Consider the following 15635-nt stretch of genomic DNA (forward strand, 5'->3'; position numbering starts at 1 on the left):
AGGATTTGCATCAGATGGCAGGTTTCACTAATCAAAAATTTTACCAGGACTTAAATCTTAGATCTTAAATGTCCTAAAAATCAATCTCTAGAGATTTTTTATCACCAAAACAAGTTCCTTATTTAGGAATACCATATATACACTATAACTTTAACAAAGTGAGTTAACCCAAGTCTGAGGTGCCACTGCATAATAGATGGTATAGCCACTTGGGAGATGCTTTCAGGCTTTTTCCAGCCTGGCACTCCTCCCTTCTTTCGACAATAGAAAAGAGTTAATATCTTTTCTCTGAACAACTCTTGGGTTCAGATTAGATTTTAAGAAGTCCTTCTGTAATAATGACTAGACTTTGAAGGTGAATGAGGGGACTGACATGAGGCTGTCTTAAATTTATCACAGAACTTCCTGGAGCCATCTATTCCTGGTCTCCCTTATCTTCCCCTGTATTTTCCAAACCCCATAAAACCTTTATATAACAAATTAGCTTAGAAATATAAATTTGGTAGACCTTCCAAAAATTGTACAAAAGATTTTACAAAGCGTTTCTTCGTACAACAAATATTTTCATCTCTTAAGAACAGTTTATAATTTTTCACAAAACCCTCTTGAACCTAATTGACAAAAATTACAAAAGATCTAAAACCAAGACCTTTGCATAATTACCAAGTTTCCTTTCAGAAACATAACTTTTGTAAATGCTTGATTTATAGCAAAAACAATTTTAGTTAAAACTTCCTTCTTAATAGCAGAAATAAACTTTTTAACATACTTAATATATCCTTAGAATAGAACAGGCTTGAAAAATCACACCTGTCTATCTATCTGTCTATCCATACAGATATAGATATATCCATATATCTATCTGTCTATCTATGGATAGATACGGATATATCTATATATAGATACATATATGTATGTATGTATGTATATTTTCAAGGATTCTCATTTTCACTAGGAATTCTACAACACAGAAACTCTTACTCAGAATTCAAAACCCATTCATCATTTTTTTTTTAACAGTACAACTCCTAATATAACATCTAGATATTTAAAACTTAAGGGTAACCCATTATCCATTCAGGTTACTGCCTTTCCACATCACATTGAACAGAAATTCATCTCTTTCCCACCTCATACTACGAGCACATACTGTCACTTGATGATCATTTAATAAAACTTTTTCATTATAGAAATTTGGTATTATAAAAGAAAAGGAAGGACAATGTATTTTTTAGTCCCAGGAAGTTTTATATAGTGAATAAATATTGGCTTGGTATCCTTTCAGATACAGTCATCTCAAATAAGATTGAGCTATTAATTATCAAATCAAGTTACATGATTTTTCTGCCTTCTTAGACTTCTTCCTTATACCCTGACAACTTAAAACCATCTGAAACTGATACATCCAGAACAATTCAAATCTTCTTATCTGCCTTTCATATTTTCAATCAAACCTTGATCTATCTTTCCAAATCTCTCAATCCCATTGCTCAGGTTATCCAGTTTTCCTTTACATTTTAAACATAACTGTCTGCACTGGAATCCTATTCCACCTTAAGCAAAGCAAAGAGGTTAATAGCTAACCTTTTCACAAGTTTGTTCATTCTTCCGTAATTATACCCACTCTGGAAGAATGAGATACTTCAGAAATTAAATCTTTTTAACCAGGATTTCAAATGGAAAATCTATCATTACATAGCAAACATTAGCATTTTCACTGCTTATTTATAACCAAATGTAAGTTTCAAATTATCAGATTTCTGTCACATCCTTTTAAAACCCCAATTTATATATAAAAATTTCCAAATTTAAGAATGGTAACAACTACATTAGATTAATGTTGTGTCTAACATATGCCCATCCTTGTATCAAGTACTTTACAGTTATAAATGCCAAATAACAGTATCTTTTTCTGCTTAATCCTGATAGGAAGAGCACTCTCAGATGCTGTTCTTTATTCCTTCAGGACAGATTTTGACTTCAATCTTATTAGATCTGAATTTATAATCACTAATGATGCACATCTTAACCCTTTTTTTCCCTTAAGTCAAATACTCTTGCTACTTAAGAGAAAACTATTCATAACTTCCAAAATTAATCCCTTGAAGGAGCACGTGGTGGCCATTTTCAGCTCTGAATAGCTTTTTACCCTTTTACTCTACTTCCTTAAAGAGTTGAAATACTGTCTTCTGTCTCCCCTTTCCCCACTCAGGCTCACCCTTGGGAGGGCAGTGGAAGCAACTCCCTCTCTTCCCTTCCCCCTCCACCTTGCACAAGGTAAGAGAGCACATGGATGCTCTGCTGTTCCACCCATATTTTTCTCCATTGGGAATTTTGGGGCTATATACTAGAAAAGCATACAAAATTCTACAGTTTGAAATTGCACCTGTTCTCCTCAGACTATCTTAAAATATGCTAGTATTCTAAAACTAGATTTTGGATCCAGGCAGAGACCTAAGGTACTTAATTTAATGCTGACAGGGCATTGCCAGTCTCTCCAGGCAGAAGCTTCCATAGTTTCAAAGGATTAAGTAATTGACTGCCTAAGTACTCACACTCCTTGTCTTCATCTTTCAGAATCTGGAGAGAAGTGCTTATCACATTTAAGGCAATCTCTTCGAGCTTTCTAGTTTCTTAAAAAAAAAAAACCCCAAAAACCTTAGATGTTAAAGGCTTAATTTACATATCAAGAGCTAATGTTTTCTTTTTTTCAGTTGAGTACTCTGCAAAGAGTATCTGAAGGATAGAGATTTTCCTTCCCTTTATCTTTCTTTTCATATTCAAAAATTTGGCCAGAGTTCAGAATGCAGAAAGTTTTTTTTTTTTTGAAATGGTTTTCAGTTCTATTAACACCAATTACTAAACACTTCACAAATACACACACACAGAAAAGACATTTAACAAAGCATTATCAATTTCAAATTTGAGTTTAGACCTTGTTTCTAGCCAATTTACAGGATTAAATTGCTCCCTAATAAGCTCACTCTAGCTTCTGGGACAAACAAGAACCTAGAGGTCATTTGTCCCCATACCAGATGACTTAGGAAAATGCCAGTCACTATTAGGACTAAGGTCCCTGGGTCACAGCACCCAGCATATTCCTTTAGACTGGGAACATCCTCCCAATATCCCCAGGGGCTCTCCTTCTAGCTATTGTTCAAATTCCTAGGACTCTATCCAAGTTCACTTGTTAGCTTGGGGCCAACCTAGAAACTCCTGGACAGGGATATGACCAACAGAGTTTGCCACACTGAGCTTCACCCTTGTCATTAAAACACTGATCCTGAGTGCAAGTTCAGGGGTGTCCTGATCTTTGCAAGGTATACCAAGTTATCTGGTCAGCTGGCAAGTTTGCTCCCCAATTCCTCTGAATTACTTGCTTGCATGCTTGCATGGAGTAGATTTAACTTACAGGGATTGTAAAAAAAATTTCATTTACAGGAGTGCTCTCTTGGTAAATTTTTATCTCACTTTGCCCTAGGTAGTGAGTTGAGCCCTATGTTGGGTGCCAAATTGTTAAGAGATGGCCTTGACATTGAAAAGGTATCAAGGAAAATTTATTAAAATAGAGTTCAGAGGAGGGAGTTCCTTCTATGTTCCTTATATTTGGATACCTTCCCAGTAAGGGTACAGGCAGACTACAACTTGTTCAGATCAATGGAAGCTTCTTACACTGTTCCAAATTTTGGACCTCCCGCAACACTGCCCATTGCCACATGACTTCATGTTTTTTTCTGATAGACTTTCCCTCAAAGAGCTCATTAAGCCTGTGCACAAATTTCTGACATCTACCTGACCGTGCTAGGTTACAACCCTGATCACCCAAAACTGTGGAAATAGAAACCTCCTTGTTTCTCACAGCTTGGAGGTGCTTTTAGAGCCTGATGCTCCTAGGCTCTTGGTCCAGTGGTTCACTTTGAGGCCATGAACCCAGGCACACCTTCCAAAGTATAGAGGATGCCCTGTTTGGCAGTGTTTTACCAATTCTTTCAATTCTGTAGGAAGCTAGAGAATTAGGAATACTGCAGGTACCTTTTTGGTTTCCCAAAGGCTTATTCCGGAATCCTCCTGTATGGAGGGACTTCCAGCCTCCACACCTATTATGGGTCAGTCCTTTTCAGTTCCCAGAATTTGCTGTGGGTTATCTTTTGAAAAATTGGAATAAGTTCTGCATCTCTAAAGAACTTAAAAAGAAACAGCTTATATTCTTTTGCAGCACAGCTTGGCCTTAGTGGTGGACTAAGAAACATGACCCATTTTGCGATATTTGCAGTACAATACTCTCTTACAGCTAGATTCATACTGTTACTCAAGAAGAGAAAGTTCAATGACTCAGGGTCCTTGCTTTTTGGGTGTCCTTCAGCTCCATCATATTTATATTAAAATGTCATTAAATCCTTATTTGTGCCTATAGGTATTTTACTATTTTTTCAGTAGAGAATAAAAAAGATGAAGACATTAATAAGTGAGAACTATTAATGTCCAGGGAAGATAACTACCATTTCATTATTACTCAGACATTTTTCTTTTTCATTGAGTCAAGTGATGTATTTTTTCAGCAAATCAAAAACTTGTAAACTCAACTCTCCACAAATATGCATAGAATATGAATTTATTCTCCCATTAAACCAAAATATTAGAATTATTTATATTTGGGATAAAATGTAATATAAGTAACAATGTTAGTTATTTGTTGTTTCCTCTTTCATTCTCTTTTATCTGCATACATAAATTTTCCGTCCTGTCTTCCCCTTCACTGCTTTGTTAAACTTCCTTTTCCTTCTCTTCCCTCTCCCCTGCCCTGAAACTTCCCTGAACCTTTCCTTTTCTCCTTTCCCTGAAACTTCCTCTCCCAGTTCAGGCTCACACCTGCAGCACCACATTCAGTGTTAGAGATTTCTGTCAACAAAAGTGCTCAGGATCACACAACCAGTTATGTGTGAGAGGCAGAAGTTGAACTTAGATCTTTGTCACTTTGAGGTCATCTCTCTGGTCACTATCCCACACTGCCTCTAGACTTAACAAATCTTGACTAGCATGCATATGTATATGAAATAATAATGAGTTCAGATATTTTTTGAAGTGCCTTACTTAGATTATCTTATTTCCTTCTCACTATACCAGGAAATGTAGGTACTGTAAAACTTTTTATCCTTAGTTTACATTTAATGAAATGGAAGCCCTTGGTTACACAACTTGTGGGAGAGGTGAGTTTCAAATATAGCTCTTGAATCTTCCTGGAGTTATCTTTCAGTAAAACTAAAAGATTTATTGAGTTGCTTCCCCTCCCCCATTTCTTTTATATTTTTGGCTATAAGAGGTAGCTTATTGAATAGAGGAGGGAGGTTGAAACAAAAAATTGCAATAAATTTTTAAAAGTTATAAATATTTTTAGAGTTGAATATAGAGTGTGTGGGTAATGTTCTAGATAAGAATCTAGAAGCACTGATTTGGAATCCTGCCTGACTCTAAATGGGGTGTGTGTGTGTGTGGGGGGGCAGCGAAGAATCAATCCTTTTAGGAGTGATTATATTGCTGATGAATTTCCTTCGACTATTATACATTTTAGTTCTAATAGCTTATTATTTATTTCTTTAGCATATTGAAGAATTGGGATGATTTTATTCTAGTGTCAGTATATGAATTTTGTTTTCCAGTAAGCAGGAAAGACTCTTCTCTAAGGTTACCTTATACCTGCTTAGTGTATGCATATGTATATGTATGTATGTGTGTAAACATATACGTATGTATATGTACACACATATGTACATGTTATACACCATTAGAATGTAAATTCTTTGAAGTCATTAACTATTTGTTTTTGAATTCCTTGGCACTTAGTAGAATGCCTTGCACATAGTAATGTGCAATAATAAATGATTGAAAGACTCTAATGATGTAATTAACCCTCCCTTTTCTATCTCTTAACCGTTGTTAGATGTGAGCAGTACTGTGTTTTTTACTTTTAATAAAGTCCTATTATCCATTTTGGGACAACTATGTGCATAGTGCTGGACCTAGAATTAGCAAAACTCATCTTCCTGAATTTAGATCTGGCCTCAAACAAGAGTCTGATCTGTGTGAACCTGAACAAGTCACTTATTGCTGTTTGCCTCAGTTTCCTTATCTGTAAAATGAACTGGAGAAGAAAATGTCAAACCACTCTAGTATTTTTGCCAAGAAAACCCCAAATGGAGTCATGAAGAGTTGGACATGACCGAAAATGACTGAACAACATTATTCATTTCAGTAAATATATGCTCAGCTTTAAAGTGAACACAGAAAAAAAGTGTAAAATATGTCTTCTGATGTTGTTCACTGAACATCACAATTTGGATTTAAGAGAGGCAGATCTGTGCAAAGTCACCCTCACTCTTTCCCTCCAGAGCTATCTAAGTCCAGGAAGTTCAGTGACGAGGACAAGAGTCAAGATGCAGTAGGTGACCTTGACCTTTCTAAATTAAGGTCTCTTATTGTTTGAGGCAACATCTATTCAATGACTAAGAGGTAGGTAAAAATTGAGTCAAAAGATGGCCTAATTTATCATCACAAAAATATCATTCTGGGAGGGGTACAACCTTAGAGTTTCTAGGCTGAACATAAAATAGTTACTAACTATTTAAACTCATTCTAAGCTGTTAAGACCTAAACAGTCGGCCACTGAGGCTTGGACTGGGGGCTATTATTGGCTATTCAATAAAAGAGAGAATAATTTGTATTTAAAGGCTAGTCACACAGTTCCATTTGAAACACAATGGGTTTTTTAAAAACCTTTTTTTCCCCAGAGCTATAGTTCCAGAAACCATAAATGAAACAAGCATGGGACAAAAATTAAATTGTTCCAGTTTTTGAGGGGAAAAATAACAGCACATGAATGAATGAAAAAGAAAGAAAATTTTGAAATTAAAAAAAAACCTAGCCCCTAGACCCCAAAATACCTCACAGAATATAAATGACCTAAAATTGTATTCCTGTAGACAGGGCACCCACCTGTAAGGATACAGTTCCTCAAGTAGAGAGAGGAGAGAAGAAGAAGGAGGAGGAAGAGGAGGGAGATGAATGATGGAGAGGGGAAGGAGGAGAAAGGATGGCAGGGGAGGGGGAGAAAAAATGAATGTGATAAGTCAGTGAAGACTTCTCAGGGACCTAAGTCTAAACTAAAGCAGACATAAAGTCTGAGTTTCAATTTATCAAAATCATATGATATGGGGAAACTTGAAGTTGTGAAGCCGTCTGTCGCCCCTCTCCCCAGTTTTGCTGACTCCCATTTCCCTATTTCTGAAATAGAGACTGCTAGCTCAGGCTCTTGACCTAAAGGGTAAGTGCGGGGTTTGTGGTTTTCTGCTATATAACCTTGCATCTGCTTCTGTAAAATGTTTCCCCTCCTCCAATCTGCTTGGAGGAGGGTGAAGTCTGGTTCTTGCAAGAACCAAATAAAGGACTTTCTGTTTGTACTTTAAGATGCCTCTGAGTAGTCAATTTGAGTAGGGTCTCACCATCCCCCACACCATCTTTCCCATTTCTGCTGAATTGTGGGAAATAAGATTGAATCATATAATATGTGATTCTGTTATTTAAAATTGCTACCTTTTGTTAATTTATCAACCTTCATTTCCAAATATATCTTCTTCTACCCCAAAACCATCCCTTTCACAAAGAACAGCAACAAAAACATCAAAGTATTTCACTTCTTATATTCCAGGCACTTTACTGGGCACTAAGCGCACAATGAACGAAACAATCCCTAGGCAAAATGAGCTTACATTACAATTTGAGGGCCAACAGTAATGTATATGTGTGTATAGAATAACTACAAATGGAATAAAAACAAAAGCATAAAAAAAGTAAAATACAAAGTAGCTTAAGAAAGGAGGGTACTAGTAGTTTGGAGCCTTCCTAATGATGCTTGAACTGCATCTTGAAGAAAGTACATTCTAGATATGTAGGAAGGCCAGTACTAAGGCATAGACTGGATACTTTGAGGAACAGAGAAGAGACCACTGTGTGTGTATTTAAATAGACTGGGGTCACGTGATGATGAAGACCTTTACAAATTAAGCAGAAGAGCTTTTATTTTATCCAATAGAAATTGATTGAGTAGGAGAATGACATCTTCCTAAAACTGTCTGTTTGGCAAGAGGTTTTAGTATAGATTGGAATAGCGAGAGATTTGAGGCAGGGAAACTAATTAGGAATTCATTGTCATAATTCTGATAATCTGATAGAGGTGATGAGGGCCTTCAACTAAGGTGGTAGTTGTGTGAGTAGAGAGAGGGAATTGGATGCAAGAGGCAGAAAAGGTATTATTTAGTAGTTGATTGAAAGGAGAATTAAAGGTGGGTAAGTATTTGAGGATAAAGTGGAATGTGAGATGGTTACATGGGATACAAGGAAAGAAGGCAGACAGGCACTTATTTAGCATCTACTGTGTGTTAGGCAGTGGTCTAAGTCCTTTACAAATATTTCCCTTTATCCTCAAAACAATCCTGAGAGATTGGTGCAGTTATCCCCATTTTACCATTAGGAACCTGAGGCAGAAATTTCCAAGGTCACTTTCTAGTAACTAGTGTGTGAGGCTGGATTTGAACCTGGACTGAGATCTTCATGACTCTAGACCCAGATCTCCACCCATTTAGCTACCCATCTGGTTGTGCATTCGTTTCCTATTTCTGCGCTTTTGCATAGACTGCCGGAAAGTACTCCTTCATCTTTGTTAAAATTGCTTAGCTTCCTTGAAGGTTAAGTTAAAGTACTATTTCCTAGTCTGATACTCTTGGTTGCTAGTGTCATCTCAAAAGAAATTACTTTGTATCTACTGTGTATTATAGTTTAAATTTAGTTTTCTGTGTACATGCTGTTTTCTTCCTGTCTCAAAGGCAGAAAATACCTGCTTTTTTGGTCCTCTTGTTGTCAGAAATAATAGTCTTACCAAAAACTCAACATGGCCATTAATGAATTCAGGAAAAAAGATTATTATTTATCATTCTCGTGAAGAGACTGGGTGACTCATAAGGAGGTACACCAAGTGCTGGGTGCAGCCAGCTTTTTAATTCTCATTCTCCTCCATGAGGTCCCTCCCCTGTTCCCCATTAGCTAGATACTACTTCCTGAACTGCCAATTCCATGTTCTTCTCCTAGATATGTTCACCCTCCCTTCTCATGCATTGCATGTGCATTCAAATTAGCTTGTTCCACCTTGGGGGTGTGTCCAAGTTTCTGTCCTTTAACTGGATCAGCAAACTGGTTTTGCTAGGTCATAGCTGTGGTTGGAACTAGTTACTTCTGACTTATATCATGTTATCTTTCCTACAAGACTGGGAGTATGTACGTTTCACTTCTGTGGAAACAGAATTCCTTCCTATGTTTGTCACATTATCTCCAGGATCTGGAAGGGCCTAACAGAGTACATGCTTAATTAATGTTTATTAAACTAATGAACACATTAGATGACTCTTAGAGATTGGTTTATGGTATTCATCTTCCTTTGAATGTCTTTTATATTTCTGTTTTGTCAAAATCCTGTATCCATCTTTTATGATTCAGATTAAGTAATGCCTCCTGGCTTACTATCAGTCTGAGTCCTTTCTGCCTCTCACATAATACTTTGTTTATAGTTTGTTTATGGTAGCTTATGAAGTCTGCCTGATATTTTAGTTATTCTTGTACATTTAACTCTTCTTCCTTTACCTTCTTCCCCCTCACCCCTAGAATTTAAGTTTCTCAAGCATAAACTTTGTATTACTCATCTTTGTATCACACACTTATCTGTGCTACCACCTGCCAAATACTAGTCAGTTAATATTGGAGTAGATCCTACATCTCACCAATTCTGGTACATTGGGAAGACACTGGAATTCTAATCCTGGTTCTGTTTTGTGTAAACAGGCACAAGGAAGACCTGTGAAAGTGAATGAGTTGAATTAGATAATTTGTAGGGGAAAATCCTTCTCTAACTTAAAATAATTCTTTCAGTTTCTTCTTTCTTTTTGAGCTGGGATTTTTCATATTTTTAGTTATTCTTTTAAAAAATAAATGTTGATTATTATTATTTTTTTTTTACTATTACCACAATCTCCCCATTTATAGGGTACAGGCTCTGGGAACCCCTTTGAACTCTCCTTGAACCTTTCCATTTGATCTGGCATTCACCTGAGGCTATAAGCCTTTCATTATCCCTGTGCCCAATTCTCTGTTACTCTGAATCTAGCCTAGCCCTCCATTGGCTGTTGTCTCTAGATGACCTTCTGCTACTTCCCACCCTTGAACCTATCAAAACCCTGTTCTCTTGCTTTACAAATGTTCAGATTCCTTTAAGAATCTACTCAGTACGGCAGATCTTTAGTAAATAAATGAAGGCTTTAGTCTAATTCATTTGGGCAGGACCCATGTGTCACTATTTTGGGGTCCCAGCACCAAAAACCTCAAAATATGATTCCCTGACTGAGAATTGAACCTGGCTAACAGTAGTGAGAGTGCTGAAATCTAACCACTGGACCAAAATATTTGAGGTTTAGGGGGGTTAGGACCCTAAAATAGCAACAGGCTGGTCCTGCCCGAATGAATTCATCTCATGTCTTCTTTCAGTCAAAGAAAAAAGGAGTCTATTAAAAATTCTCCATATTGGCCAGACTCTCAAGAAATCTGACTATTTGTGACACTTGTATTAGCAAGTGGGCCAGATTGGATCTGAGCACCTTCATGGAGTCTGAGATGGGTCTTATATACAGAAAGACTGTAGGAGGAATCTAGGATTGGCCAAGTAGTCTGGGATGAGAGGAGGGAGGTCTAGGTAGGATCTTGATGGGAGTGATCAGTAGACTGCGGTGACTAGAGATTGGAGGCCGGAGCTAAGAGAATGGGGTTTTCATAGGATCAAGAGTGGGAAGTAGTGGAAGGTTATCTAGAGATAACAATGGAGGGCTAGGCTAGTTTAAGGGTAACAGAGGATTGGGCATAGGGATAATGAAAGGCTTATAGCTTCAGGTGAATGCCAGATCAAGTGGGAAGATTCAAGGAGAGTTCAGGGGGATTGTTAGAGCCTGTACGCCATCATTAGCGACCCTCTCCCTCCCCAAAAGCAAAAAAAAAGTCAGACAAAAATAGTAACATAAGACAAAACAAATGTAACAAATAATAAGACAAAAAAGAATGAAGAAAAATCAGCACAACTGATGAATATATTGAAAGAGTCTGAAAATAGGTACAATGTACAATACTTGTAGACCTCCCACCTCTGCAAAGGATGGCAATGTCATCTTATATCCCTTCTTTCAAGTCATGCTTTTCCTTTATAATTTTTCAACATTCAATTTTGTGTGTGTGTATGTGTGTTGGTTCTTTCTATTTACATTGTTGTAGTTACTGTATATATTGTTTTTCGGCTTTATTTACTTCCCTCTGCATCGATTCATATAGATGAATTGTATCTGTATTCATTTATTGATCATTTCTTATAGCATGATACTAACCATTGCATTTATGTGCCAGAATTTATTTGACCATTCCCTAGTCCAGGGCATCTACTTTCTTACCAATTCTTTGCCATCACAAAAATATTTTGGTGTATTTCAGACTTTCTTATCATTGATATCCTTGAGTATAAGCCTGGTAAGGGAATCTCTGGGTCAAAGGATTTGGGCATTTTAGTGATTTTATTTGCATAATTCCAGATTGCTTTTATTATGGTTGTCCCAATTCACAGCTCTACAAACAATGCACTGGTGAGACTATCTTCCTATAACCCTCCCACACTGACTGTTCCCATCTTTTGTCTTTTTTCTGATTTTCAGGGTATGAGGGCAAGACCTTAGGGTTGTTTTGATTTGCATTTCTCTTAATATTAGTAATTTGGAGGTTTTTTTGTGGTTGTTAATAGTTGTCAGTTCCTCTTTTGAGAACTATTTATTTCTATCCTTCAAACACTTTATTATTATTGATTTTTGGAGGTGTGTGTATACATATGCTAATTGTTTACATATTTTGGATACTATAGAAATTTAATAAGAGTTTTTTCTTCCACTTTACTGATTTCCTTATTCTAGGTATGTTAATTTTCAGTTTCATGTAATCAGATTTATCTATTTTTACCTTTGTAATTGCTTCTGTCTTTTGTTTAGTTAAGAATACATCTGTTCATGGCTGTGAAAAGTATATGATCTGTTTTTCTTCTTATTTTTTTGTTGTATGATCTTGAACATTAAGGTCATACATCATTTAGTGTGTATAAATGTAAGCATTGTATAAGATGGTGGTCTAAACCTAATTTCTGCCAACCTACTTTTCAGTTTTCCCATCTTTTTTAAATTATCAAATGAAGAGTTCTTTTGTATATAATTTGTTTTCTGATTTATTGAACAGTGGGTTATTGATTTGCATTATTTCTGATTTTTCCTTTGACTTACCCTTTCCTTGAATCTACCTCTCAGTTTTTTAACTGGTTTTATTGACTGCTACTTTATAACATAGTTTGAGGTCTGGAAGTGCTGTTCCCCATTTATCTGTACTACTTTTGATAATTTTCCTTGAGAGTATAGATCCTTTGTTTTTCCAAATGAGTTTTGTCAATATTTTATCAAGTTCTACTTTTATCAAGTGTTCATTAATTTTGATAAATATTGTCATTTTTGTAATACTGGCATGGCCCATTCATGACCACTGACTGTGCAGATATTTGTTCTTTACTTCCTCCAGGATCCTTTTGTAATTGGATCTATTCAAGTCTTTTGTATGCTTTGGTAGATTGATTCCCAGATGCATTTTGTAGTTATTTTGGAATGGAATTTCCTTTTCTGTAATTGCCTCTTAGATTTTGTAACTACTGTATAAAAATGCAGTTGATCTTTATTTTTTTGGAGGTTTATTTGTAGCATGCAACTTTGCTGAACTTATTGTCTTAGAATCTTCGCTGATTCCCTAGGATTTTCCAAGTAAACCATGTCATTAAAATAATAGGGATAGTTATAACTTCTCTTTACACCTTTAATTTCTTTCACTCATCTTTTTATTGATAGCATTTTCATAACTATATCAAATAATAGCAGAGAGAGTAGATATCTTTGTTCTAGTGTGTCCCCATTGCGTATGATGCTTGCTTTTGATTTTAGATACATACTTTTTAAGATATTAAAAGAAAGGTTCCTCCAGGCTTACAATTTTAGGGTTTTTAGGATAAATGAGTGTTGTTCATGCTTCATCAAAGACTTTTTCCTGTTGAGACAATCATGTGGTTATTTTATCTTATACATTCCAGAATTTCCAATCTGAACCATGGTATAATTGTTATTATTTGGCTAATGTTAAAAGTCATCTTTTTGTATTTTGTTTTATAGGCAACAATTGGTATTGACTTTTTATCAAAAACAATGTATTTGGAAGATCGAACAGTAAGTAGAATTTAACTTGTGCCATTTTCTTCGGTATTTTGTATTAGAAAATGAAGATCAAAGATCTATTTGTATTTAGATCCAAAAAGATAAGAAATTCATGGAATTTTCCTAGAAATTTAACAATTTATGCAGTCATTTGCTGTCACACAGATACTGGCATCCATCTCACTCACTTAGAACATAATGAGAAGAGGATTCACACAACCCTTTTGCCTTGAACCCCAAGAGGAGAAAGAGAAATTGAAAGAACTACAAGCTTGGAAAAGGCTTAAAAGGATATTTTATCCCTTCATTCCTGGGTGTAGGCATTGAGGGATATTTGGGTTGGAGCAGAAATGGGTCTTGGCCTGATAAAATATCTTTGTTGGATTTGTTGCAAGATGGTAAAAGGAAAAAAGGGAAGTCTTATTTTGTCAGGCACTTGCCTCTGATTTCTGAATACTTATTCACTGTTAAGCATAACATACATACTTGTATGGACCTTTCAGAGATAGAGGCTTGTTGCATTGAAAATGAAGACATCTGCCAGAACTTAAAAAAAAAAGAAAAGAAACTAATATCTTTACCAGAGAAGCATTACCATATTGACAGCTCTCTTTAAAAAAAAAATCATCATCAGTTTGGGCTAGAGAGATCGTGTTATGAGTATTGTTTTGTATTTTAACCCAAATCTTGTGAGTTCTTTAATTTGGAGAATTTTTAGAAGTGAATTTCTAGCAGAAAGAGAACTTTGTACTTGCTGTTGTTCTCTTTGTTTTCCCGTTTTCCCTCTCCCATTCAAGTATGAGAAAGTAGAACTCCCTGGCTTATTTATTATGGTTAAGTTAGGCAGTAGCAGGAAAAACATTAGTAATTATCCCGGTGGTCTTTTCCCCCTGGACCCTGTGTCACAGTGACATATCTGAGCTTGATGGCAGCCCAGCCAACTGTAAGTCCTTCCTTCTGTTATCTGTGCGGCCTGTTCACTGCTCCCTCCATTTTTATACTGTATCATGAATTGTACACCATTAAGTAAGTCTACCATTCTCTATCTGGAAGGACCAACAACAGTTTGGAATCTCAGAGGATGGAAGGGGGAGGGTTGGGGAAAGAATGCTGTATATCTCCTTGCTTGGAACCGTTTCCACCAGGTTCCAACAGAACAAATGGCATGAGGTGCCTTTGGTGCTTTCTTATGGGATGGGGAATGAGCACTTTGTTCCTATATCCATTCTTCACTCTTTTAATTCCTGCTTGAGTTTGTTTTTTTCCCCCTCCTTTTAAAAACATTACTTTTTTTAATTTTTGGTATTAGTTTGCCTTTTTTTTTTTTATTTATTTTCTCCCATCCCACAGATCAGGCTGCAGCTGTGGGATACTGCGGGTCAGGAACGTTTCCGTAGCCTCATTCCCAGTTACATCCGTGATTCCGCTGCAGCCGTAGTAGTTTACGATATCACAAGTAGGTATTTTGCATTGGGTTGACTTTTCTTATTTTTCTTGCCTGTTTGACTGATTTTGTTGTCAGGTACGGTTGCAATTATGGGACACAGCAGGTCAAGAGCGGTTCAGGAGCTTGATCCCTAGCTACATTCGTGACTCCACTGTGGCAGTTGTTGTTTATGATATCACAAGTGAGTGGGGGGGAATTCTGCATTTCTAATCCTCTCTCAGCCTCTAGCTTAGCTGCATGCTCTATCATCATGTGCTCATTTTTCATACTGGCATGTAAAACATTTTCTTTATCATAGCAAAATTTAGAATAGACAGTCCAGATCAGAAACATGTACTCTTATATTTGTAAATATGCTTGTACTGACACTATACTTGATCTTCCTCTTGCCTAATCATAGCAGTCTACCCCCCGAGGCCTAGCCATGACTTTGGTTGGAGGAATGCCTCCTTTTCTTCTAACTGGCCCTAAAATTTCTTTGGAAATAAATTATGGATTTAAGCATCTCACTTAATTTTCTAGCTTTTCAAACCTTGGTTTAAGACTCTTGCAGAGTTTCTGCTGCTTGACTTTTCTCCACCTTCACCAGTTTATAAGTGGCAGTAGGGGCAGAGAATGAGGAGGTGGAGAAACTGCAACATCGCATTTTTCTGTTACTCATTTTCATTTGATGGAATCTAGGTTCCATGACTAAAACTTTTTTTTTTGCTAACAAATTACTCTGTCATTTCTCACTAAGAATATGTAAAATTTAGAGACTAAACTATTATAGGTCTCTTTTCTTACTGCTCCTGGGAAAGACCGTATTTTGAATTACT

The 15635-nt window shown here is 36.4% G+C and overlaps 1 protein-coding gene across 2 annotated transcripts in view; it reads left to right on the plus strand.

The window, feature by feature from the left end:
• RAB6A (RAB6A, member RAS oncogene family) overlaps positions 1 to 15635 on the plus strand; it is a 105293-nt gene that overhangs the window by 57739 nt on the left and 31919 nt on the right. Inside the window, exons 3-4 of one of the 2 annotated variants that reach the window (XM_072610901.1) lie at positions 13329 to 13382; positions 14721 to 14826. In XM_072610901.1, the coding sequence (XP_072467002.1) occupies positions 13329 to 13382; positions 14721 to 14826 (160 nt within the window). Of the gene's footprint in view, positions 1 to 13328; positions 13383 to 14720; positions 14827 to 14892; positions 14999 to 15635 lie in introns of both variants that reach the window. The other variant, XM_072610902.1, reaches the window with a different exon arrangement.

Source organism: Notamacropus eugenii, chromosome 5 (genome assembly GCF_028372415.1).
Source record: "Notamacropus eugenii isolate mMacEug1 chromosome 5, mMacEug1.pri_v2, whole genome shotgun sequence".
In the NCBI taxonomy this organism is placed as follows: domain Eukaryota; kingdom Metazoa; phylum Chordata; class Mammalia; order Diprotodontia; family Macropodidae; genus Notamacropus; species Notamacropus eugenii.